Source organism: Caretta caretta, chromosome 22, assembly GCF_965140235.1.
Source record: "Caretta caretta isolate rCarCar2 chromosome 22, rCarCar1.hap1, whole genome shotgun sequence".
Classification (NCBI taxonomy): domain Eukaryota; kingdom Metazoa; phylum Chordata; order Testudines; family Cheloniidae; genus Caretta; species Caretta caretta.
The window spans coordinates 11,514,044-11,538,528 of record NC_134227.1 but is presented as its reverse complement, the minus strand read 5'-3'; the positions used below and the strand labels follow the sequence as shown (position 1 = coordinate 11,538,528).

The following is a 24,485-nucleotide window of genomic DNA, read 5'->3' as shown; positions in this document are numbered from 1 at the left end:
ATGTCACCCGCTGGGTCAAAAAAAATCCTTCTGTTCACTCATTTCCAGGTGCCCTTGTGTTTCCCTACAGCTCCTTACCTGATTTCATTTACAGCCGCCCCCCCTTCCCCCACGCTCCCTGGTTCACACTGTTTGTCCTCCTGCTCACCTTAGGAGCCAATACGTAGAAGTAACCCGTGCCATTAGCTCTGCAGATGAGCTTGCATTTGTCCCGAGGCGAGACTCCCGAGTACTTCGGGACCCAAGAAACAGTGGCGGTGAGCCGGTTGGTGCTATGGTTGTAGCCGTTGAAAGCCTCGCACTGCTCCTCTCGAAAACTCTTTCCTAGCCCTGGAAGGAAACAAAGCACACGTGAGCATTTCACCAGAGAGGACATCCTCAGCTAGGAAGCATCAGCCATACAGTATCGCACCATGGAATCTGGGGGTGTCCAGGGTCAGATTCTTCTCTCCCTGCGACTGGTTTTACTCCAGTTCTGCTCCATTGACTTAAGTGGAGTCACTCCTGATTTACACTAGAGTGGCTAGGCTCTGGTTCCAAATGTATGGCTGGTCTGACTTGGTCCCCAACTGGACTATTAAGGATTGTAGGTGTCTACCAGACTATCTGGCTCTCTGGGTTTACTGAAGCAAATGAAGCTTTGGTGTTGCAATTCATGAGACATGTTATGTCCTCGACCAGAGGAAACTTGTCTGACTCTTTGTATAGTCAGGGCACCCCCAATGAAGAGAGGATACAAGGGAGAGCGGTTTGTGGGTGTAGGATAACAGCGCTACAGTATCACCATGGTGGGGGGTACAGAGAGCCACTTCAGGCCACACTTACAGCTAAGGCAGTGTCAGTTCCAGGGGTAACGTCCTACAACCATTGCTCAAAACAACTGCCACCTTTTTATTCCAGGGAAAAATGAAACCGGCAAGACTGTAAAGTCTGCATGAATGGCTCACTTCTTGGAAATCACTGCCTCGTATTGCAGGCCATATCTAGTAAGGGGGCGGGGGGTGGCCACTTGATGTTATTGCAGTCTTTCAGAAATGGGAACAAGGTGTGTAATAAAAGATAATAAAGCTCTTCACCCAAGGGTCTCAAAGGAGAGTAAATATTATCCTCATTTTACAGATAGGGAAGTGGTGAGACACAGATTTGGGCAGTGACTTGCTCAAAGCAACACAGTAAGAATATAAGATGGCCATACTGGGTCAGAGCAGTGGTCCATCTAGCCCAGTATCCAGTCTGCCGACAGTCGTCAGTGCCAGATGCTTCAGAGGGAATGGACAGAAGAGGGCAATTCTTGAGTGATCCATCCCCTGTCATCCAGTCCCAGCTTCTGGCAGTCTGAGGTTTAGGGACACCCAGAGCTTGAGGTTGGATCCCTGACCATCTTGGCTAATACATGTGGATGGACCTATCCTCTATGAACTTGTCTAATTCTTTTTGAGCCCAGTTATATTTTTGGCCTTCACATCATCCCTTGGCAATGAGTTCCACAGGTCAACTGTGCGTTTGTGTGAATAAATACTTCCTTTTGTTTGTTTTAAACCTGCTGCCTATTAATTTCATTGGGTGACCCCTGGTACTTGTGTTATGTGAAGGGGTAAATAACACTTTTTCTGCACACAATTCATGATTTTATAGACCTCTATCCTATCTCTCCCCACCCCCCTTAGTTGTCTCTCTTCTAAGCTAAGGAGTCCCAGTCTTTGTAATCTGTCCTCATATGGAAACTGTTCCATGCCCCTGATCACTTTTGTTGCCCTTCTTGGAACCTTTTCCAATTCTAATATATCTTTTTTTGAGATGGGGCGACCAGAACTGCACAGTCTTCAACATGTGGGCGTACCATGGATATTCCATACTATGTTTGTTTGTTTTATCTGTGTATTAGGCACTCCTTGCAAGGCCTCTGAGCAGTGTGCAATAAAACCCGAAGAAGACATCTGACAGTTATATTATTAGAAGAGACAACGAGACCCTAACCAGGAGATGGCAAGGAAAGAGTTAACACTCTCTCCTGAGCAGAGGAAACTACAGTACACAGCCCCGGTGCAGAGATTGTGGCTCCTGTCCATGACTATGGCTGAGCCCAGCTGTGGTGAATTAGGCAATTCCCCCCAGCACATTAGAAGAGGCATGTGCTGCGAGAAAGCTGGAGTAGCTGGCATTAGGAGCTGGGTCCTGCTGGCGGGAAGGAGGAGGAAAAGCTAACTGAACAGGCCTTTCCAAATGGATCCACGCTTGAGCTGCACAAATCAGTCCTTTTGGTTACCCTCCAGACCGTCTGATGTCCTTCTGAATAATTCTGTGAGAAGGCCACGCTCAGAGGGAGCTTGGGGTATTGGTCTCTCACTGTGCAGGGATATTTAGGGGGTTGTTAAATATCTATCTGAAAGGTTTTTAGACTGTTGCCCATCACCATAGTACCTGGGCGGCTTCCACATATAACTGGTAAGAGTAGCAAAGCTCCGAGAGGATTTCATGGTGTCTTTTGCAACTCTCCCTTTTGGGAGTCAAAATTCTGCTTGGGGGATGGTGTTTCGGGTGTTGACAGAGGGTTGGAAATAGAAAGCGAGGTTTGTATCGTCAGTGTCACTTATGGAACCTGGCTTTCTCAAAGTTGTACAGCGTTTTCTAACGATACTCAGACACTGGATGCGCCTGACCTCCCCTGGAAGACTGTTCCCTAGCCGGAACCCCTCAACTGAGAGTGCTTTGTACCCAGCTCTCAGTGGCTTTGTCTTGGGCTTAGTGACTTTTTCACTAGGAGAGCAGTGAAGCACTGGAATGGGTTACCTAGGGAGGTGGTGGAATCTCCTTTCTTAGAGGTTTTTAAGGTCAGACTTGACAAAGCCCTGGCTGGGATGATTTAGTTGGAGTGTATAATCTCTCTCTCACACACATGCCCTAGCACTATATTCCCCTGCCCTGCAAACTGTGCAGTCACTTCCACTTATCCAGTGTGTAATATTCCACTCTAGTGCCATGGCCAGGCTGGAGTAAACTGGTGATGCTCTGTTGGCTTCAATAGAACAGGCTGGTGGCTTATCCCCCCCCTTTGCACTGCTGTAAATGACTGCACACAGCAGCAAGGCCAAGGAGAATTGGGCCCACTGTCTCTCGTGAAATTGTCCCTAAACTTGCAAACATGGCAGTGGGTGCTGCAACGAGGCTAGCTACAGCTCGTCGAAAATGTTTGACGTTTTTTGCAAAATGTTCTTGCTTATTTTTTTACCAGCTTAAAGTGCTCAAAATGTTCCAGAAAATTGGGTTTTTGATTACAGTTATTTTGTGCGCACATAAAAAATTTCTGCATATTTTTCACATACTCTAACTTTAGCTCTGCTATGCACAGATGAAACAGTTGCAGACATCTGTCCAAGCTTTAGTCTCTCATGATGTATTGTTTGCTTGTTACTGCAGGTGGAGTTAGGTCACACGTTACCAGCTGCAAATACCACCTCCTAATCAACGTGGGCAAATTAAAAACCCAAACCAGCTCTTTTCAGGTCTGGTTAACTTTCCCTTTCTGCCCCCATCAACCAGGTTTTGTGGGCCTTTGAATGTTGGCCAGGGCAGAAGGACCATGAAAACTGGGATTTTTATGGTATTTCCAGCTCACCTGGACTGAGTGGAAATAGAGCAGAGAAGGAATGAGCGCCCCCATTTTCAATAGAGACGAGCCAAACTGGATTCTACTAAAAGACACAAGCTCCCATTAAACCATGACCTACTTTAGATCTTCCCAAACGCACTGTAGGACTGATATTTAGAGATGTTTTCTTCACTTCCAGCATGAAAATCCCTTCCGACCGTCTGTTTTCCCTCATTCACCTGCTCGTTTTTGCAGCCTCACAAGGCTGAGACACCGCTCTGTGGTGTGTGTATCAGTACTGACCACGCACTCAACCTTCGGAACATCTCTCCACTTACGGGTCCCATCACATCGTGTCTGAGCGTCTCACGGTCTTTCGTGTTTTTATCCTCACAACTCCCCTGCGAGGTAAGCAGTGCTATTGTCCCCATTTTACTGATGGGGCACTGAGGCCCAGAGAGGCTAATCTATTTGCCCGAGGTCACACACAGAGTCTGTCTCCCTTTAAGTACTAGGCTGGTGCTCTAACCATTGAACTGCCTTCCTCTGGTACCTACTGAGATCTCCAACTTGATTTGAAGACCAGAGAGAGGTGTGTAACCTGCAGAAAAGCTGCCAAACGTTGGGGTCACCTGACCCAAACCTCCATAACTTTTGAGGCTCACACCTCCAAACCCCTCATCCGCCACTAACTTCAGTGACACCTAACAGCGCCATGAGCACAACCGAGAATCAACAGCAACGGGACTGAGCGGGATAGCGGGTAGCTGCTTGGGACTGGTGGTTTGCTTTAACACGTACAGCTCTTTGAAAGGCCCAACTGTGCCTATTAGGAACTAGTGCCAGGGCAGGTCTCTCCCCTCCCGGCTGGCCCCGACCCTTGGGGAAGCCTCACCTGACTCGGAACAAAGGTCGAGGTTACAGGAGCGGTACTTGACCCGGACACCTTCGCAGTACTTCCCTCCGTTGGCAGGCGCTGGGCTGTTGCACTCGCGCTTGGCTAGCTGGACTCCCCCACCGCAGGTCCGAGAGCACTGGCCGTACGGGGTCCACTTCCCCCAGCTGCCATCCACCTGCGGGAGAGAGGGTGTTAAGAGGAAAATCCCTTGGCCCTACCCTCATGTCTCTTCAAAAGCAGCCAGTCGTGCAATATTTGGGTCCCCGGTGGAGGGAATCCGACTGGGGGGGGAGGTACCCAGCATTAAGCAGAAAGGGACTCTACTCTCGATAGCTGCCACACCCAGCATAAGCCATTCACACCTGGTGTCAGGAGAAAACACTTGCCAGGCACCAAGAGGAGAACAGAGCTGCTTCAGAGTGACGTTTTGGGCGTAGCTCTGTCCTGGGGCAAGAGCTAAGTCAGAGGGAGCCTCAGCCCTAGCAACCAGGGCCCCAAGTCCTTTGCAAAAGATAATCATTTGTTTCCTCCTCTGCTCCATCCCCACAAGCGCATTTGCTGTTTATACACCTGCTGGGGACTCGGCTTGGCCTCCCGGGTTACAGATGGGAAGTGGGGACTTTCCCATCTAGCTTGCTGACTTTCCGCAGTGCTTGGAATTGGCTGGCCTGTTCGCAACACGTTTGCTTATTCATGGCCAGGTGTTCAAGCAACACCCACCGTCACAGCCAGTGTCTTGGATGGCGGCCGCGGAGATGAACTCCACTCTGAGCCCGCCAAGTGCTCGCGCCGTGGTGAGGCTGCTCCATGAGGAGTACGCTGCGGTTATCCGGTCTAGAGGAACCCTGGATAACTGCAGCCAGGCCCAGCGCCCTGGAGAAACTGTCACAATCGCTGGGTTCGAGGGCGATGATGACTAGCACGCCTGTGCAAGTGGGGAATGGACAAACCCCTTCAACTTCTGGCAGCTTTCCTCCCTGCAGCGAGGTACAGCCCGGTGGCTTTCGGCCATGCCCCTCCCTTGGCCAGCCCCTGGGAGAGCATTGGCACTAAGTGGCCTGGTTTCAGTGCCCAAAGAACTCTGAGCTACATGTTCTCAGCTTCAGCTCAAGCTGCCTTGCCGGGCTTTGCCTTATATGCCCTCCACCAGCCCTCCCCACTCGCATCCCCCAGCACAGAGCCGTCAGGTACTCACCCTGTACTTACTGATGTTATGCCTCTCGACACATGCGCCTTTCAGGCAGAACCTCCCCTCCCCGCAGCTGGTGCCATCAGCCCAGGGGAAGTGGCGCGTCTGGCAAACAATCTGACCCCGGGCTTTCCCCGTGCACCAGAGCTTGGTGCAGTATTGCATGTAGGGGCAGGGTTTGGAGCCGAGGCCAAAGGCCAGTTCGCACTGCTGGTTGAGGTTGTAGCTGGCCCCAGGGAGGTCCTCCGGCAGCGAGATGGGCTTGATGGGCTGATCCAGCAGGCAGTCCCCTGCGGGGCAGGGAGAGAAATATCAAATGGGAGATACCATTCGAGTGACCGGGCATTCAGTACACGGCGTTGCTGCACCCAACCCTTGGAGAGCATGCAAAGCAGACGTTCATGGCTGATGCAGGCAGACCTGTTACTTGGCGCACTATAACTTGTGGAACTCACTGCGGCAGGAGGCCATCAAGTAAAGCTAAAGCTGGATTTTCTTCTCTCTTAACAAGGCCTGTGTGATTTTTCTAATCAACAGCGTGTGTAGTTTCAGTGGTTTCCATCCCGTTCCTACGGGTACAGGTGTCCACTAAGCAAAACCTACCAATGCAACTGGCACTGACTAGCAGCTTCATCAGCCTGGCCAGTGACCAGCCTCCCCTCACACTCAGAAGTAACTATTGAGCTTTTGAGATCGGTCTAGGGGATTTAGACACACATCTCCCATTAAAGCTGAATGTCCTTGAAAATCTCAACCAACCCCTCTGGGTCACAAGACATAAGCATGTTGGCCGTGAGTTGTTCAGAGGCGCATCTCAGGAGAGAGGGCTGCAGTAGTTGTGTATCTAGCCCTTACATCATGTCGACCTCACAGGAATGAGTACAGCAAGATGGTGCATGCAGGGGGAGGGGATGTAGGTGGGCAGAGGCAGGTCTCTAGCCTGACCTGGCTTTGGTTTAATCAGGTTGAAACCAAGAAACAACTGAGTCCGAGTTAGCCAGGGCCCAAGCTGACCTGCCCTCGGCCACTATTGACCCCCTGCACGAACACAGCTTATATGATTTACTGCTTGCCAAGAGTAAACTGTTTAAAAAGGGAGAACCATGCCGGAGTCTGTGGAGCCAAGGGACGTCCCAGCTCAGCTGTGTGAGGGCTTCAAGGCTGCAGACATCTGGTGTGAGGAGCACAGACGCTTCCTCTCTCCCCACCCCCACATCCCCGTGAGAGGCAAAGGCTCTAATTCTTCACACTTAAAGCTCCAGAGCTGCAGGGTCTCCCAGCTGCAGGTCCCAGCAGGCGAAATGGGACAGGTGACCTGCAGCTGGGAGAAGGCGAGATGAAAGCCCAGGCCGCACTGACCCAGAGCACTGGGATGGAGCGGATCTCACCACGGAGCAAGCATGGATCCCATCACAGGAGTAGGTAGCTACAGGCTCCCAACGCCTGCACTCGCTGCTTACCCGCTTCTCCTCCCCGCAGTGTCTCCACATTTTGTGTCTGAACCCTTACCAGCTGGATGGCCCGTCCCCCGGCAGCAGTGTAAGCCCCTCCGGGCAGGGATTTTGCCGCTAAGTCTGTTTTATTGAGAGCTGCGTGAGCCGCCGTCAGCAACTGCAGCCGCGTCCCCCGTCCCAGCATGCCCAGCTCACCATGTCCACTGTCCAGGAAGTCGGTGATTATGGCGGCACTGCAGGCCGACCAGGGGTTGGCGCGATCGATCTGTATGAGGGTGGGTGACATCATGTGGTTGGTCTTCAACCTGCCGAAGACTTCCTCGCAGACCTTCACGTTGTCGTGGGGCATGTTGAACACGTGCCCTGGAAGAGCGAGAGGGGCCTTTAGTCATCCTGAGCTCTCGCACTGAACTTTTCACCTGTAGATCTTGGACCAATTCACAACGTCCGTCCCATTATCCCCATTTTACAGCTGAGAAGCCTGGGGCACCAAAGCCAAGTGACTTGTCTAAGAAGCCTCGCGCAGAGCCAGGAGGAGAACCCGGGAGGCCCATGCCGAAGCTGCAAGGCCATCCTTTCATCACAAGGCAACCTCTCCTTCTCTAGCAGGAGGCTCTGATCTGACCAAGTCTCCTGTACATGGATAGCACGCTTAGTCTCAGTTTATACACATATCTGGCTAGTCCCCTAGGATCCTGGCACAGATCCTGCTCTAGCTAATGCCACGGAGCCCTCATTTGCTTTGATGAACCACCACACCTATATGGGCCCTGTTGTAACAGCAAAACCACCAGAGCCTCAGCAGCTGATGTCTCTCCCCACCACCCCGTGTGTTCTTCCCGGATGCTAATGAGACACATCACCCCAGATCTTGGCCATTGTGGCTAAGCCAGAAGAAATCGTTTTGCTCGTGCGACTAATGGCTCTAAAATGCCTGCAGCTCGGTGGTTAATGGTCTGGGTGTCCTGTCCCGCCACCCCGGGCTCCACAAGCTCCATTCCTTGTGTTTAAATCAGATCGTCCTTAAGACGGACAAGTTCTCACACACGTTAAGCCTGCCAATGAGGTCTCTGAGCCGGCACTTTGCTGGCCAAAACACACACCCTCTGCTTCTTGTATGGATGCGGGTTATTCAGAGAGAAAAGAAGGAAAGGAAGAAAGAAAACACTGAAGAGAGGGAGCGATGTCATTGCTCAACCCCCCAGAGACTACAAGTGTCTCTGGATTTAGGGGTGTGCCTAATGCATCCCAGCCTCGCTGTGTTATTTCAGGACACCCGAATCCTGGAAACTGAACTAAAGTGGCAATAACAACAGTAAGATATAGCTGGGCCGGCTGACCCGCCCACACTGGCCCCTCTTGCTTTCCTAGCAGCTGGTTTCCAACGGTTCCTCTCTCACCTCCCAGAAGCACTGGGAGGAAAGCCGGTGCATGTCACTTTCTCACCCCGAGGTGGAGTTTCCCCTGAAAGCTGTTCCGGACACTTGGCTATTGTCTAAACTTCCTGAGGCTGCAATTCAGGGTTATTTTAAACAGCTCAGGCTTCCCTCCCTCCTATGGAGCCATAAACATTAGCAGGTTTGGGATATGGGTGTGGGGTTTTTTGTTTTGTTTTTTTTTTTCCCCAGGTGGCAACCGCAGCCTGGGGCTCCACATCTCTGCTGTGGGTTTGGTTAAAGTGGCAGCTTTCTAAGCCACAGAATGATGGATGGAGGCGTTCGCTATTAAAACCAGAAATGGTCTGGCAACTGTTTGAGGGACAACATGCAAGGCGGAGGCTTGAGAACCCAGAGAATGAATGGCTTGCCCGGGAGATTGGACACTCGTGCGGTTCATGGAAGCACACCCCCGGTGACACTCGCATTGTACAGCAAGGGGAACAGAGAGTCAGCAAACTGCACAAGAAAACGCAGTCATGCTATTATCAGCAGGGCAGCACATTCCAGTGGGCTAGGAATTGGGACTCCTGGGTTCTATCCTGGCTCCGCCTTCCTGTGTGACCTGGGGCATGTCACATCACTCCCCTGCATCTCAGATTCCCACTGGGTGCCACATGCTTTGAGATCTGTGAAGTCGAGGAACAGGGGTGAGTCCAGAAAGCCAAAATTCTGTTCCCCCAAAAGCCACGCCGCACACAAAGGAGAGAGCAACCCCGAAAGGGGACGGGCATGCTCTGCCCCGAACCTCAGCCCCTTACCCAGCTCGTGAGCCGTGGTGAAGGCAGATGGCAGCCCGTCGTCCTCGATGACCGAGCAGCTGCGCTTGGGGTCACACATGGTGCCAACGTCGGCCATCCCCAAGGTGTCACAGGTGGTGGAACCGCACAAATCCTACAGGGAACGTGGGGAGAGGACAAATGGGGCCAGTTAGCGGTGGGCAAGAATCGCACCGATGCTGCAGACCCGGAGACGCCAGCAGCAGAGAAACCCCTCTGCGATGCCAGCACGTGGCTTTCGTCATTGCACTAACTAACCCCTAGGAAACAAGAACAATAGGAGACTACAGGATAGGAACTGTGCGTCCCTGTTCACACTGAGCAGGAGCCAGGAACCCTTTGTGGCACACTGACCTAAAATACACACTACCTTGGACTGTCCAGTGCGATGAAATGACACGTTTGGACTTAACCCTGGCACCAGCTATAGCTTATATATAACATCTTCCTGAGTCTTCAGTGACACGGATTCCTGACTTCTAAGGGCCCTATAGCCAGGGAGGGGCCCAGCCTAAACACCAGGGGAGGCAGCCTGTTTTCTTTTTGTTTCCAAAGGACAAAGGGCCTGACCCAAATGCCCCTGAAGTGAATGGGAAGGCTCCTGCCTTTGGATCAGACCCAAAGGAAGGAGACTGGTCAGCTTCTCACCTCTGCTTGGCTTTGAGAGGTTGATGGGTCAGAGCCAAAGTCTGTTGAATTCATTGGAAAGGCTCCCATTCACTTCAGTGGGCTTTGGCTCAGGCCCCATGCCAGCCCTGCACTGGGAACAGGCAGGCAGTCTGAGTTAAACAAGAACTGGGCCCACCTTTGCCTGCAATTCAAACTGCAATTGACCTTTTAAGGGCCAAAAGATTATTCCATTCCTTTCCGTCTCCCCTTCCAGTTCATAGTGACTCCAGCCTGTCCGAGTTCTGGATGGGTCCAGAAGCGTTGGAGAACTGTGAACTCATAGGAGAGTATTTCCTGGGCATGTCAGAAATGGCACAAAGAACCACCTGATCACCAGATTCCCAGCCCGATTCTGCAAATCCCAGAGGCCTGCAGGGTTCAGAGGAGCCAGGCTTCAGAGGGATTATCTGAACCAAATCTGTGAACTGCCTGAGGTTTGTCCAGGGCTAGTCTGTCTGAATGAAACCAAAGCAGGACTAGGCCCTGCCAGAGGATAGCCTGAGGATGCCCTCTGTTGTAGAGTGTCTGTCCGCTCTCAGAATGGGCTTCTGCACAGTGGAGATATTTTTTAAGCATAGGCAAGATATCATCAAAATATTCTGCACGCATGCTTATTGTTATAGGCACAGTGCATACACATGCATATTCATTATGATTATTGAGTATGTGTATTACTGTCGTGCCTAGAGGCCCCAGCTGAGATCAAGACCCCAGAGTGCTAGGAGCTGTACAAACATAGAGGCAGACATAGCTCCTGCCTATAAGAGTTTAGAGACTAAATGCTCCAGACTGCCAAAGGATGGGGAGACTGAGACAGCTGGGGAAATTGACACAGACACCAAGATTTTCAAAAGTGATTGGTGATTCTGAGTGCCCAGCTCAAGACACCTTAAACAAGATCTGATTTTTCAGAAAGCACTGAGCATCTGCTCTCTGAATATTAGGTCCCTTTAGGGTATCTCAGATTGGTTCCACAAGAACTGAGACATCCAAAGTCATAAGTAAATCTTGACTGGAGAGATTAAGTGATTTGCTCCAGGTCCTACAGGAAGTCTGTCCTATAGCCAGGAGTTGAAATTAGGCCTTCTGCTTCCCTTGCTAGGACCTTAACCACCAGACCAGCCTTCCTCCCTCACATATGCAAACAGTGCACCAGTTTCCCCAAACATTTGCTTAAACTCCCCTACCCTAAACAAACTATTTGCAGCTCTCAGCCCTCATGGGTCATTGCAGTTTATCTGTGCTTCCCAGACACAGATAACTCACACTAGCCAGTGAATGGCATGATTCATTCTGTGAAGGAGGAGATGGCATTCTGTGAAGCTTGCAGGAAATGGCTGCCTTTTTAACCAATGGATTGAACCCTTATAATGATAATCATACTTTGCACCACTCATCCTAAGATCTCCGAGCACATTTCCAAGAGGGTAAGCATCACTCTTCCCATTTTACAGATGTGGGGACTGAGGCATAGAGTAGGGAAGTAACAGCAAACCAGTGACAGCGCCGGAAGTAACAGCAAACCAGTGACAGCGCCGGAAGTAGAAGCCAGGTATCTTGGGACCTATACCCATGCTCTCACCACCAGCTGGTGCTGTGTCTGTGTGCCACACCAAAGGAGAACCTTTCAGAAGGAATAAGCATGGAAGTGGCAGAGGAAGAAATCACAGAAACAGCTGGGGGAGCCATGCTGGAGATGAAGGATGCAGTTGTGAGACTGCAACTACTAGGAAGGGTGGTCCAATGGTTAAGATGTTCATCTGGGGCTCGGGAGAGTGGGGTTTGATTCTTGTTTCTGTCACACCCCTAGGAGATGGGGGCTTTCTAAGCACCTGAGGCAAATAGACTTAAGGAAGCAGATAGGTGGGGAGATGATCCCCAGCCCCAAAAAGAGAAACAAGGGAGTATCTCTGTCAAACCCAGAACAGCTTTTCATAGAGGAAGCTTCTCCTGCTCGGATGAGGTGCTGCCAAAAGGTTCTTTGCAGCTGGGGAAATCTGCAGCCTCCCAGTTGACACCAGAGAGGTAAGTTTTATCTCCCAGCTGGAAGCCCTGAAGGCAACTAACTGCTCTCCTTGTAACCCATTCCCCTCTTTTCCCAGGCTGGGAGGTTTAGGTCTGACCCTGCTGTTCCCCCTAGTTCCCATGTGACCACACAGACACACTGAAGAAGACAATAGTGACAGCCACCAAAGGCAGAAGCCGCAAGCAGGGGGTTATGCCACATCTATGCCATAAGAGATTCTCTCTGCTGGAGTTGTTAGGAGCCAGGACTGACTGTGTCTAGCAGATGTTGCTTATGGAGACAGAGGCTGGTATATAGACTTCAGCTGAGCAGTACCATTGCCAAATATAAATTGCTTCCTTATTTTGTAGCTCACAGGTGAACAGAACCAGATTGGCTAACTACATCAGGGCCTGGAATTCCCTTAAACCAGAACACATGCAGTCACGTTAATAGTCTGCTACATAACAGAGATAACAGAGACATTGGGGATGCACAGCCATGGGGGAAGGGAAATTTCCCGTCTGAAAGAACTGCAATCCAAGCAGGGCACTTGGAGTCGGGGCTCCTGGGTTCTTCTCACACCTCTGCCACTGATGAATCACTTAAACCAGAAACTTCACCCTGAGGTGCCTAAAGTCAGACACAGTATTGATTATCTTATAGCACCCCCAAAGCATGCTCAACATTTCACAGGAGACATGGTAAGCACAGTCCCTGACCCAAGGAGCATCCAATCTAAATTCCAGAGGAGGGGTGGGTGTGAAAGGAGCCAGGTTACAAGAGGTGTAACCCCTCTTTCAGAAGTGCTGAACACCCACAACTCTTGCTAAGGTCAATGGAAACTGCCAGGGCTCAACACCTCTGGTGAAACCAGACCAATTATCTGGATGCCAAAATATGGATTTTGGTACTCCAGTTTGAAGGTTTGGGTCTTTAACCTCTCAGTGCCTCAATTTCCCCATCTGTAAAAGGCAGTTGGCGACCCTTACACACCTGGTATGGAGCGTGGAGTGAGAATGCATTAATTAGGGTCAGCTCCTGTATCATTAAAATCTGTGGGAGTTTTGCTATTGTCTGCAAAGGGGGCTGGATTGGGGCCAGAATCCCTGTAGGTGCTTGGACCATCACATTCCATGAGCGAAAGATCTAGGGTCGATTCTTGGCTCTGCCGCAGACTCTCTGGATAACCTTGGGCAAGTCACTTAGCATTTTTCTAGCTCAGTTTCTCATCTGTTAAATAATGATAACCACACTCCCTTTCTCCCAGCCTTTGTTCTGATTATTTCAATGGTGAGCTCTTCGAAGGAAGGCCAGTGGATTGTACCTCACTATATGTCTACAGAGGGCCCAGCACAAAGGGGCTTAGATCTCTGTTGAGGCCAATAGGTGCTACTGTAATACAAATCATACGGTCAGATAAGTCACTGTTCAAATACACAGTATTATTGTTGCGTAAGCACAAAGTGTCCTTCCTCCTTTTCCCCACACTATTCTCTTTCTCCAGAGCTCAAGGGAGAGAGGGGGTTAAGGAAACCTACCGAGGATGACCCATCCCCAGTGCCGGCCTCACTCCAGGACTCTCCTATCAGATTCCACTTGACAGCTCCGCTCAGTTTTTCCCTTCTAGGCAGCCCTGGACTCGCCCCTGGCTGTGCGGCCTTCTCCTTTGAAGTGCACCCACAGGGGAGAGTCTGGGAAGAGAAGTAACTCCCTGGAATTTACACGCTGACATTTCATTTGTTTGTGAAGATCTGAGCATCATTTTTCACCCTTTTATCATCTTCTGAGATCAAGCTGGGAGACGCAGGAATCCAGGAGAGGATGTGTTCGCAGGACAAGCTGTGGGAAGGGGCAGGGAATCTCTCCCACCTTAAATATGGATGGGATCAAGCTACAATAGGTGGGCCTTTGGGGTGCTATCACACAATAAATAAGAGTGATTCGTGCTGCATTCCTCTCCAGGCCAACAGCAAAAAGAATTTGATAAGTTCATGGAGGACAGGTCCATCAATGGCTATTAGCCAAGATGGTCAGGGACACAGCCCCGTGCTGACTGCCAGATGCTGGGACTGGACAACAGGGGAGGGATCACTTAATAATTGCCCTGTTCTGTTCATTCCCTCTGGGGCACCTGGCATTGGCCACTGTCGGAAGACAGGATCCTGGGCTAGCTGGACCAGTGGTCGGACCCAGTAGAGCCATTCTTATACTGTGTAATCGCACAAGAGAGGCTTAGGTCATCTCCAAACTGCAGTTCCGATAAGAACCTAAACCATTGGGGGCTTATTCAAGGTTCGTCCTCGATAAGTACCAATGTCAACAACTTCAGAGGGTTCTGGCCCTGCCCCACTGGCTTTAGTAGAAAGCATGTGGCTGAGAATTCATTAAATACTTTGAAAACATCAAGGTAATAATCTGTCGGGAAAGGGCTGTCCTTTGCATAGTAAAGAAGCAAGCCTCTCACGACTGAAGAACTGGATGGACAAACCTGCACTTGTCTGGGTGTGAAATGAATGTGTTAGGCTCACCCTGGTCCCTGGTGAGAATATATCAGCATCACAAAGCCATCCCACACTTTGACACTGCCGGCAACAAGGAGAGGACCACAACTCGGATATGAGAGAGAAGCTGGCAGAGCCATACGGGGAACCCGGAGAAGGAATAGTATGGGTTGCTGCAGATCAGGGTTGAGGGGCATTGGCAGAGCTGAGTGGGAGTCTCAGGAAGGAGGGGCAGAAGGTCTTGACCCTGAAAGTGCATGGACAGAGTTGGGGGAGTGGAAGCCTGATCTGGTTCATTTGATCTTTGAAGCTTAAAGTCACAACTGGGCAGAGAGCAACTGGCGGCTTATCTCCAGGGCCTGGCCCAGGCAGGAGGCTCCTAGAGCTTTCTTCCCTTGACTGCTGAGGGCTGTAGCTCATATGTCTTGAGGGAAATCTCTCTTTCTCTGACAGGCAGGGTACAAGAGGGCACTCAGCAAATCCATCACCGAGATAGCCTGTTGGCTGCTGAGGAATTCAGGAGAGCTGGCTTAACCGCTCTGTCTCTGTTGATCTCCAAGGGGCAGCCCTAGGTTCTGGGGGCCTATGTGCAGCGAGGCATGAGGAAACCTAGCCAGTTTCCTCCCCACCTGTTGCAGTGGCCTGCAGTGCTGTGCTGAGTCAGTTCCTGGTGACGGGGCCCTGTTGGATTCCATAGGCCTAAGGCCAACAGTCTCTCCGTCACGTGTGGGCAGCATCACCATTGCATGAACTCCTGACCACTGACATCAGAGGGAGTCGTGCTGATGCCTCTGCCAGGATGGCCAGGCCCCTGTATCCTGCCCGCCAGGGATGGACATCGATCTCGACTCCTCAGACAGACTGGCTCTACACTGCCCTTGCAGCTGTCCCTGGGTCCGGAAGATCAGCAGCATGACTTGTCCATGTGCCTGGTGAGCATCACGGCAATGCGTAGGAGCACCTGGGCACTTCCCTTCATACAGTGCTTCGGACGTTCACAGCTGATGGACTCAAAGCACTTTAACAAACCACCAGGGAAATAATCTTCATACCCCCTGGTATCATGAGCCTCGCTTTACACTGGAGCCCAGACAGGGTAAGTGACCTGCTTTAGTCTGCGGCACAGCTTCCCACGAGGGACAGAGGGGACTTAGCTTAGTCTAATGTAATCTGGTTTAGATAAAGTAGGATTGTGTGTTGCCAAGCCAGTCGGATCTCTGTGATCTCGCTCCTATTTTATGCCCTTTAACTTTCCATCTCACTCTTTCTGCTTTTGCATTTTCTTAAATCTTGCCCAAGGGAAACGGTGAGCAACATGAAGACCATGGAGCCTGACTGCTTTCACTCATGCTGGTGCAAATCAGGAGTAACCCTGCTGAAATCAACAGAGCCAGACCTGCATAGAACGGAGGTAAGTGAGATCAGAACCAGACCCTCTGAAATCCAAAGTGTTAGGACCTGGTTTGTGTTGGGGGAGGGAGGGAAAGCCCCATCGTCATTTCCTGGGAGCATTGAGAGCTGCAGGTCTGGGTGTTCACAGACTGAAGGAGGTGTGAATCTGTGGATTATTGCGTTGCTTCTGAACGTCACCCCTGGAAGGATGGTCCAGTGGTTACGATGCTAGCGGAGACCTGGGTTCAAGTCCTTGCTCTGCCTCCAGCATCTTGTGAGTCACTTAACTGTTCTGTAACTTGGTTTCCCCATCTGTAAAAGCGGGAATAAAAGCACTTCCCTACTGCATAGGAGTGTTCGAAGATAAATTTGTTAGAGGTTATGAGGTGCTCAGGTACTATGCTAGCAGGGGCCAGATAAATGCCTTCCATAAATATAGGGGAAATATGCACATTTGTGAAGGTTGAAGCAGCAGCATCCAATGGATGAGGCACTAGACTGGGAGTCAGGAGACACAGATATGCTGTGGGACCCTTTCCAGTTCACTTCCCCTCTCTGCAGCTTACCCTCCTCATCTGGACAATGGGATACTGAAACTGACCTTCACTTTGTAAAGTGCGTGGAGCTCTACACCCGGAATCTACTAGTCAGGGCAGAGTTGTGGTCATATCTGTACGAGTACGGGCTGATGCCGCAAACCGGCCAGACAGAGCCAAACGCTGGGCCCCTTCTCAGCACTCTGTGAACCAGCCCGTGCTGTGTGCTGAGCTGAAGATGGTATAGTGTTTACAGAACAACCATTTATTCCCGGTTCTTGGCTCATCTGCTCCCCCCTGGAACCGAGAAGCAAAGCAGCCCAGGGCTGTAGTTTGGGTAAGTCTGCTTGAACATGGAGTATCTGCCACAGCCAGAGCCACCGAGGGCAAATGGTCTTGGTTAAAAGTGGGGAGGGCACCGTGGGGACACGGCGGGAAGAGGCTGGAGTCTCCTTGCTCATTGCTCTTTTAAGAGTTCCTGTTTCCTTGCTGGCTGAGAGCGGCTCTTGGCTCCCTGCCGAACACCTGCACTCTGACACACTGACCCACTTACTGCTGCGAACCTTGTCCGCTGACTGCAGGGATAGAGTAACAAGCAGCTCTTACCCGGCCCTCCTTTAACCTCTGGGCCCGGGTTCAAATGTGAACCTCAGCCTCCCTCCCGGTGCCATTCCCCTTTGAAATGCCAGATGGCAGCACCACAACCACCTGCCGTGCCCCTCACCCCCCCCCGGAGAACCCCTCCTCCAGCCACGTTGGAGATCCAGCCAGCTCCCAAGCCTGGGTCAGAAAGGTCAGCGTAGGGGCTCCGGGCGAGGGGAGCTGCAAAGAGGAGTCAGCAGAGAAAGAGATTCCAAAACACGGGATTGGGAATGCATCTGGGGGCTCCCAGAGTAACAATGGGATAGCATCTCCTCTGCGTGGGGAAAGACTCTACACAGAGCCGGAGGGGAGCGGGAGAAAAGAGAGAGGGGCAGTTGGGAGGAGACAGGGTTACAGGTGGGGGAGAAGAGGAGGGGAAGGAAATAGGGGGAGTAAACGAGAAGAACAAAAGAGAAAAGAGAGTGCGAGTTTGCCATGCAAAGAGCCTGACCCTCCACGTCCTTCTGTCAGCACTGACACTTGTGCAATGTGTGGGTGTGAAACTGCACCACTGGGGCAAGCAAGTGGAGGCTCCTGGCCTAGCAGCGTTTTGCACCCGCCTTGCACAGGGGCAAGACAGGAGAGGACCAAGCCCAAACTGTGCAGCTGGGCAAAGCGTATTCCTAAGCGCGGGAAGATGGTTATTGGGACTACAGGGAAGAGGCAGGAGCTGTGTACTACAGGGATGGCAAATTATAGACGCCTAGATAGGCAGACTACATGCTGGAAAGAGGGAGCAGGAAGAATCCAAAGCAAGACGCAAACAAACGATTCCTGCCTGCCCTAAAACAGTCTCCTTTCCTACCTGAATCCACAGAGATTTTAAGGCTAATGGATTCTTTAGGCTCAGCTAATCTGATCTTCTGCACAGCACAGGCCAGAGAATTTCCCCAGAGATTCCAGCATCAAGCCATGTAACATGACTCCACCAAAACTCGAGAGGGGGCTGAAAGCATCCGAACCTGGATTAAGGAGAGCTTTCCCATCCCACTGGAAGCCAGGAAAATGCTAACCGCATACGCAAGTGTCACCCATTTAAAATCCCCGGAGATCTGGCTATGGTGGGAAAGGGTGGAAGGTGGAAACAGCCCAGTTACAGCTGCTGCATCCAATGGGATTTGCAGAATGTTCACAGATAAGTCATGCTCATTACTTCACTTCGTCTTGGCTATGCTGAAAATGATACTAATACCGGTCCAAGAATGGGATTTTACAGTAAACTAAGGCCTTGTCTGTCACGCCAGCTCCCTGCCTGATCCAGACACAGCTCTCCTGGTCTGGCTCTGCCCACTGGTCCTTTACAAGGTGATAATACTTTGCTCCAACAGCCCTCTCATCCCGAGGCCCAGAGCCTCACCATAACCCTGTATTTCCCAGCCACTTCACAAATAGGGAAACTGACGCACAGAGAGATGAAGTAACTCATCCGGGGTGACACAGAGTCAATGGCAGAGCAAGGCAAGAGAACCTATCCTTCCCTGCTCTAACAGCTAGTCCATTCTCTGACCCTGCCCAGCTGCGTTTGTGGAAGATGAAACAGACGTATTTCTTCTCCGTCTCTTCCTAGACTTTCCTAGCCCACCCTCTTTCATCCCCCTCCATTGTGTGGCTGTTGGAGAATAGCCTACACAAGCTGTCATTGCCACAGTTTGGCAAGCTCTACAGAGATGCCACCATCTCCACGTGGGGCCCGAGCCATTGCCTCTCACCAGCCAAGCACAGCGACTGTGGTCCCATCTCCCATGGGCTCCATAATCCCACATGATACTCATCTTTCTCCTTATCCCCACTAGAAAAACTCAGGATTATGCAACCACTGTGCTGCTGTCCCATTGGATTTCTCCTACCAGGCGTGGCCGCCTCCCCAGTGATTCCTAATCCACGTCTTTCTCAGATGCTTTGCAAGTTGGCTGCAGGGAACCTTGCGGCAGTTGTGTCAAGCACTTTGAGGATGGAACTTCCTCCCTCCACAGACACACAACTGGGTCAGCCTGACTCAAAGGTACTTGAGCTTTTCATTGTCAGCTGCATGTTTTCTAAGCTCCCCACCCTTGAGTTCATGGATAATGGAATTCTATACCGTCTCCCGCCTCTGGTGCACAGCAGTAAAGAGAACAGCTGTTTGGCAAAGCCATCCATTTAGCGACCGGGCAGTAGACATTTTAAGAACCTCCATGGTCATCGTTGGCTGATGTCAATCCGGACAAAGCTGCAGAGCATCAGTCTCCAGATGGTTGTCAATGCAGCCAAGTTACTGGACGCCGCTTGCCGAACCAATCTCCATTCCCTAGGTGTAGTCACAAAGGGCAGCTGTGCAGCTTAATGCCGTATGCTCCAATGGCCCCTTGTTCAAGCACCAGCTAACGTGGGAAGAACGAGATCTCTTGCTCCCACTTGCTTGGCAGACCTGAATTGGCCAGATGCACAAAATGAGTTCACCAAGGACATATCCGCAATCCAGAGCAACTGACATCATAGAAAACAAGGCTGTGCGGGAGCTCCTGATGCCAGATTGAGAAAGGACAACTCCATCTATCAGCGACTTGCTGACTACAACTGGAAACTGCCTATCAATTGGCCTTTAGACTAAATAAAAGTTAAGGGTTTATGTAACAGCCTTTTGGCAGGGAGATAAACTCTTGGGTACCAGGAGACTACAGATGGACAAGTTCAGGGAAGGCAGATGTCTCCGTTGATCACGTGCCCTTGCGCTGAGCTTGCATTGGGGTTTCAGGAATGGACGGTTTTGTCATGCGTCAAAAATGCAGCCAGTGTGGCAGCACACGCATGTTTAAGGCCAAACTCATCCCTGGTGTAACTCCAGTGACTTCAGCAGGTTTATGCCGTGGTGAATCTGGCCCATTAGGGACAGGGTCAACATGCTGCCAGTCCTTGCAACAATCATAAACCAGACAGGGCCTGATGCAAAGCCCAATTGAAGTGGTTGATGTCAGCAGGCTTTGGATCAGGCCGTCTGTATTCGTTCCCATTTAAAGAGATTCATGTCCATCTAAAGGACTTGATCTGAAGAGATGAATTTCCACTGCTGAAATTCAGTGGTTGTGTTGCCACCATTCCAGGGTAGATCAGAGGTCGCTAGTTGGTGTCACAGGTCAGTGGTGCTCATATCCTCTTGATCATTAAGTCTTGTGGTCATCAATATCCTTTCCTTCCATGAGTGTACTAGGACACAAGTTACGGAAATGCCCCCACAGCTTCCAAAGGGGTTACTGATCTGCTCCGGGATCTGATCCCCCAGGATAAAGAGAACAGGGTGGGAGGGAGGTAGAGAAAAGAGAACTGAAGAATCACTGTCACTATTCTATGTGCTTTTTCCCTATCATCCAACCCACCCTAGCTGATTGCCATGATATTGTGTATTCGTAGACACTTCCTCTCTTGCTGACTAGCCTCTTTCTTCTGCGTGACACCTTCCATCGGTGATTTCCAAATTCAGCAAGTAACATCTCACCCCTTTAATGGCTATAGCCACACGGTATCATAGTCACTGCCCTAAATCCTGGTCCCACTGAAGACAGTGGCAAAGTTCCCATTGCTTTCAACAACAGGATGAGGATTTGGTCCACTGAGCCAGATTCTGTCTTGGTTTACACACTGTGTAAGGACTGCAGAGGGGTAGCTAAGAGTACAGTCTAGCCTATGTCGGTCTGGAGTCACTGAAGGCCTAGGTAGGTAGTTGGAGGTGATTAGTTAAGTCTGTCAATAGCACTCATCACTGTAGCAGAAAGGAGAAAGCTTCAAGCAATGTGATGTGAATCAGCAAATAGCAGCCATGGAAAGGGGAATGCAAAGCCCAGAGTGCTTTAATGAGTTGGGGTGAAGTATTCTGAGTATTTTAAGGGGCAAATATGAAGCTTGATGTGTGCAAGCATTTCCCATGCGGAGAAGTGGGATTCCTCCCAGGGACCGAGGGCAGTCAGGAGCCCAAAGGCTGTCTGAGTGTGGCAGAGTTTCTCCAAGGAAGTTTCAAGCATGTCATCTGTTTGCATCCAGTCCAAGTGGGCAGTGACTGAAAGTCACTCGTTCCCATCTATTGGCTGTTTTGGGGCCCATGCAAAGTGAGCTGCCGCTCTGAGTCTTGTTCCCATTGCACAGTTCACCATGCGGCAAAATAATCATCCCAAACAGCATGGACATTGGCACCCTTGCAGGCAGCATCAGCTGAGTCCAAGGACTGAATGAGGCAAAGAGAAAGAGCTTGAAACGCATCAAGTGGAATGCTTCCATCTCTCAGCGGAGCCTCAGAGGGTCTCCCTCCAGCCCACAGCTGCCAGTACCGTACTTGTTCTGTGGACAGAGAGAGGACTCCAGCCTGCAGGGATCTGACACCTTTCATCAGCACTCCATTCACTCAGGACCAGTAGAGGAGAGAGAGTTCCAGGCTCTCGTGGGGCTCTTCAAGCGAATGAGTCAGAGGAAGTGTGAAGCTGGGAGAGGCTCTCTCTTTGGCAGGTGCAATGTGCAGCTCCAGGGCTCAGCTTTCCATTTACTCCCAGCTGAGGAGGAAGGCTCGGAAACCAGGGCCGGATGCTTGCTCCGCTTCTGAGGCTGTCCTCAGATGGACTCAAGCAGGTTGCAAAGAGATTTTTCTGGGCTGCTGCTGGGAAGGCATGCCATGCATCCAGCAGAAGCCCTGGCCTTGCCCTGTAGCTCTGAGTCGACCCTCTGCCCTCACCACCATCTTTGCTCTCCCAGCCCGAGTTCGGGCCCTTGAAGAACTCTGTAACTGGCTGGCTGGGAGGAGGGCTGCTCCCCAGCAGAGTCCCCCGGCCTCGGAAACCGCGCACCAAGCTCATGACCCAGACCCACACGCGCCGCTCAGGGGGAAGAGCCTGAGCTCGCTGCCCGACTCTTCATCCCTGGAGCGCCTCCTGCTGGCCAGGGGGCGCCCCCCCCCCCGGCCCCCCGCAGGTTCCCTGCTCAAGCCACGCTGGGGGTGTCTATCGCTCGGCGCTTTCTGGGAGGCTGGAGCTGGGGGAGACGGGGCCGTATCGGCACGAGCCACCAGAAAAGAAGTACAGTAAGTTAAGTGGCCTTGCAAAATCACGCCCGCGCCGGGTTTACACGGGAAGGGGGCTTGCTTTGCGCAATCGGCAAACCGGAGCGGACCGAGCTTTGGCAGGAGGGGGCAAGGGGCGGCAGGGCAGGCAGGGTGCCGTGCCACGGGCCTTGCCCCAGCCAGGGCCAGGGCAGGAAAGCCTGGCCCGCTGCTCCCCCTGCCCTCCCGGCCCGCGGAGCCCAGACCCACCTGCTTGGTGAAGAGGATGGCGGTGTCCCAGTACTCGGGGTGCTTGTCGCTCACTTTGTTCCACTTCTTCTGCCAGGCGCAGAAGTTCCGCAGGGTGAGCGCCGCGTTCCCGGTGACCTTGGGCCCCTTGTCGTCTTGGCCGATCACCAGGAACTTGACCACCGCCAGGCTGATGGGGTTGAGGATGCTGGGGTGCTTGTACAGCCTGGCCGCCGTGGCCAGGAGGGTGAGCAGATAGTGCTGCAAGTCCGCCCCGTGGAACTTCACCATGGACTCGTCGGCCACCACCAGCGTCTCCACGTAGCGGGGGACGGAGACGAAGCGCTTGGAGCGGCCGCTCTTCCTGGGCAGCCTGGTCTCGTTCAGCTGCTTCTTCCGCGGCGCCTGGGAGCCTTTGTATTTCTCCAGCGCTTGCAGGATGGCCGGGTTCAAGCTGGAGCCCACGCCGCACCTGGAGGTGGGGTCTCCGGCTTGGATGGGCGCGCCCCTGCGCTGCAAGAGGTGCTCGCCCTGGCTGTTCCTCCGCGCCCCGTTCCCGCCGTCCTGCCGGAGCGGGCTGATGAGATATTCAGCCCCCCGGTACCCGAAAGCCCCCCGGAGCCCCCCGCAGAGGCTGAGGGCGGCGAAGGATTCCCGGTCGGAGTTGACATCCCCGGAGTAGAAGCAGTGCCTGAGGTCGGGGCGCTCCCTGGCCGCGCTGGGGGATGCGCCCAGGTAGTGGATGGCGAAGGCGGGCGCAATGAACTGCGCGTCCGGAGTCAGGTTCAAGTAGAAATCCTCCTGGAAAGCGGAGATCTGGAAAATCACCCCCTGGGGGCTGGGCTCCTCCGGGCCCCTTTTGAAATAGTGCCGGCCGTTGATGTCCGGGTCTAAGCGGAGCGGGGTCACGATCTCGCTCTCCAGGGGGGAGCCGAGCGAGGGCAGGACAGCTAGGCACAGCCCAAAGATGCCCAGCAGCCGCAGCATGATCCCGGGCGCTGCCGAAAGGGGTGGTCAGTTTCAGAGCAGCAGCCTGATCCAGGCGTGCGAGGGGGAAAGAAGCAATCACAACCTGCCCCCAAGCCCGCTCGCACCGGTAAATCCAGCTGTCGGGAACCCCCAGGAGCGCGCTCTTGTCAGCACCAGCCTCGCCAACTCCAGCGCCCGTGGAGGGGGCCAGCCCGCGCCCCCCGTACCTGTCTTTTCAAGTGCATCTGCTTTTCCGGGGGTTTATATACATTTCTGTCATGGGCAAAAGAGCGAGGATTTGTAACCAGAGTTCTTGGGGGGGAGGTGCTGAGGGCGCTTATTGGACCTGCCCTCAGCCACTTGTAGCTCTCCAAATACTATCATCACTGCACAGGGCTGCAAGTTTTTAAAGAGCCAGAGCAGCTCGTTACAAAACTGCAAGGAGTTGCTGGTGTTATTCTTGGTCTTTGCTCCCCTTCTCCTCCCCTGCAGCTGGTTTGCACTTTGTTCCGCTTTGGGGTTGTTTTGGCAGCTTTGATGTTTTTGGGGGGGTTTTTTTATTTGTTTTGGGGGGTTTGTTTTTGATTAAAGTCCTGGCTTCCCTGTGTCTGTTGTCCTTCTTTATTATTGTGTTTGTTTGTGGCTGCTTTGAGACGAGATCTTAGTGTTCTGACCCTCCCAAAGTGTTGACAGCTCAAGAAGAAGTGCCAAGGGCATGTTATGTAAGAGGACTCGCTAGGAAATGCACTAGATAGTCCAAAACAGGCTGCATAAGGCTGCATTGTGTCTCCCTTCTCCTAATTAGTGCTGGCTTTATCCTGCTGAGAAGCTATTAATCTTCACTGCTGACCACCGGTTGCAAAAAACAGGTTTCAGAGGAACAGCCGTGTTAGTCTGTATTCGCAAAAAGAAAAGGAGTACTTGTGGCACCTTAGAGACTAACCAATTTATTTGAGCATGAGCTTTCGTGAGCTACAGCTCATGAAGTGAGCTGTAGCTCACGAAAGCTCATGCTCAAATAAATTGGTTAGTCTCTAAGGTGCCACAAGTACTCCTTTTCTGGTTGCAAAAAAGGTTCTTTTAAACAAGAAACCTTTCTGCCATTGCCCTGGCAGTTTGGAGATTTGTTTTAAAATTAGTGTTACACGGAGTTCTGCCCCTCAGGGCCAGAGCCT

At 51.9% G+C, this 24,485-nt stretch overlaps 1 protein-coding gene across 1 annotated transcript in view; it reads right to left on the bottom strand.

Moving 5' to 3' along the window:
• ADAMTS15 (ADAM metallopeptidase with thrombospondin type 1 motif 15) overlaps nt 1–24,051 on the bottom strand; it is a 30,961-nt gene extending 6,910 nt beyond the window's left edge. The window contains exons 1-6 of the mRNA XM_048827548.2: nt 22,363–24,051; nt 9,328–9,460; nt 7,326–7,493; nt 5,683–5,966; nt 4,485–4,662; nt 149–330 (exon numbers count right to left, since the gene is read on the bottom strand). Coding sequence (XP_048683505.1) covers nt 149–330; nt 4,485–4,662; nt 5,683–5,966; nt 7,326–7,493; nt 9,328–9,460; nt 22,363–23,328 — 1,911 coding nt within the window. The 5' untranslated portion in view covers nt 23,329–24,051. The remainder of the gene's footprint in view (nt 1–148; nt 331–4,484; nt 4,663–5,682; nt 5,967–7,325; nt 7,494–9,327; nt 9,461–22,362) is intronic.
• Nucleotides 24,052–24,485: the final 434 nt, after the last annotated feature.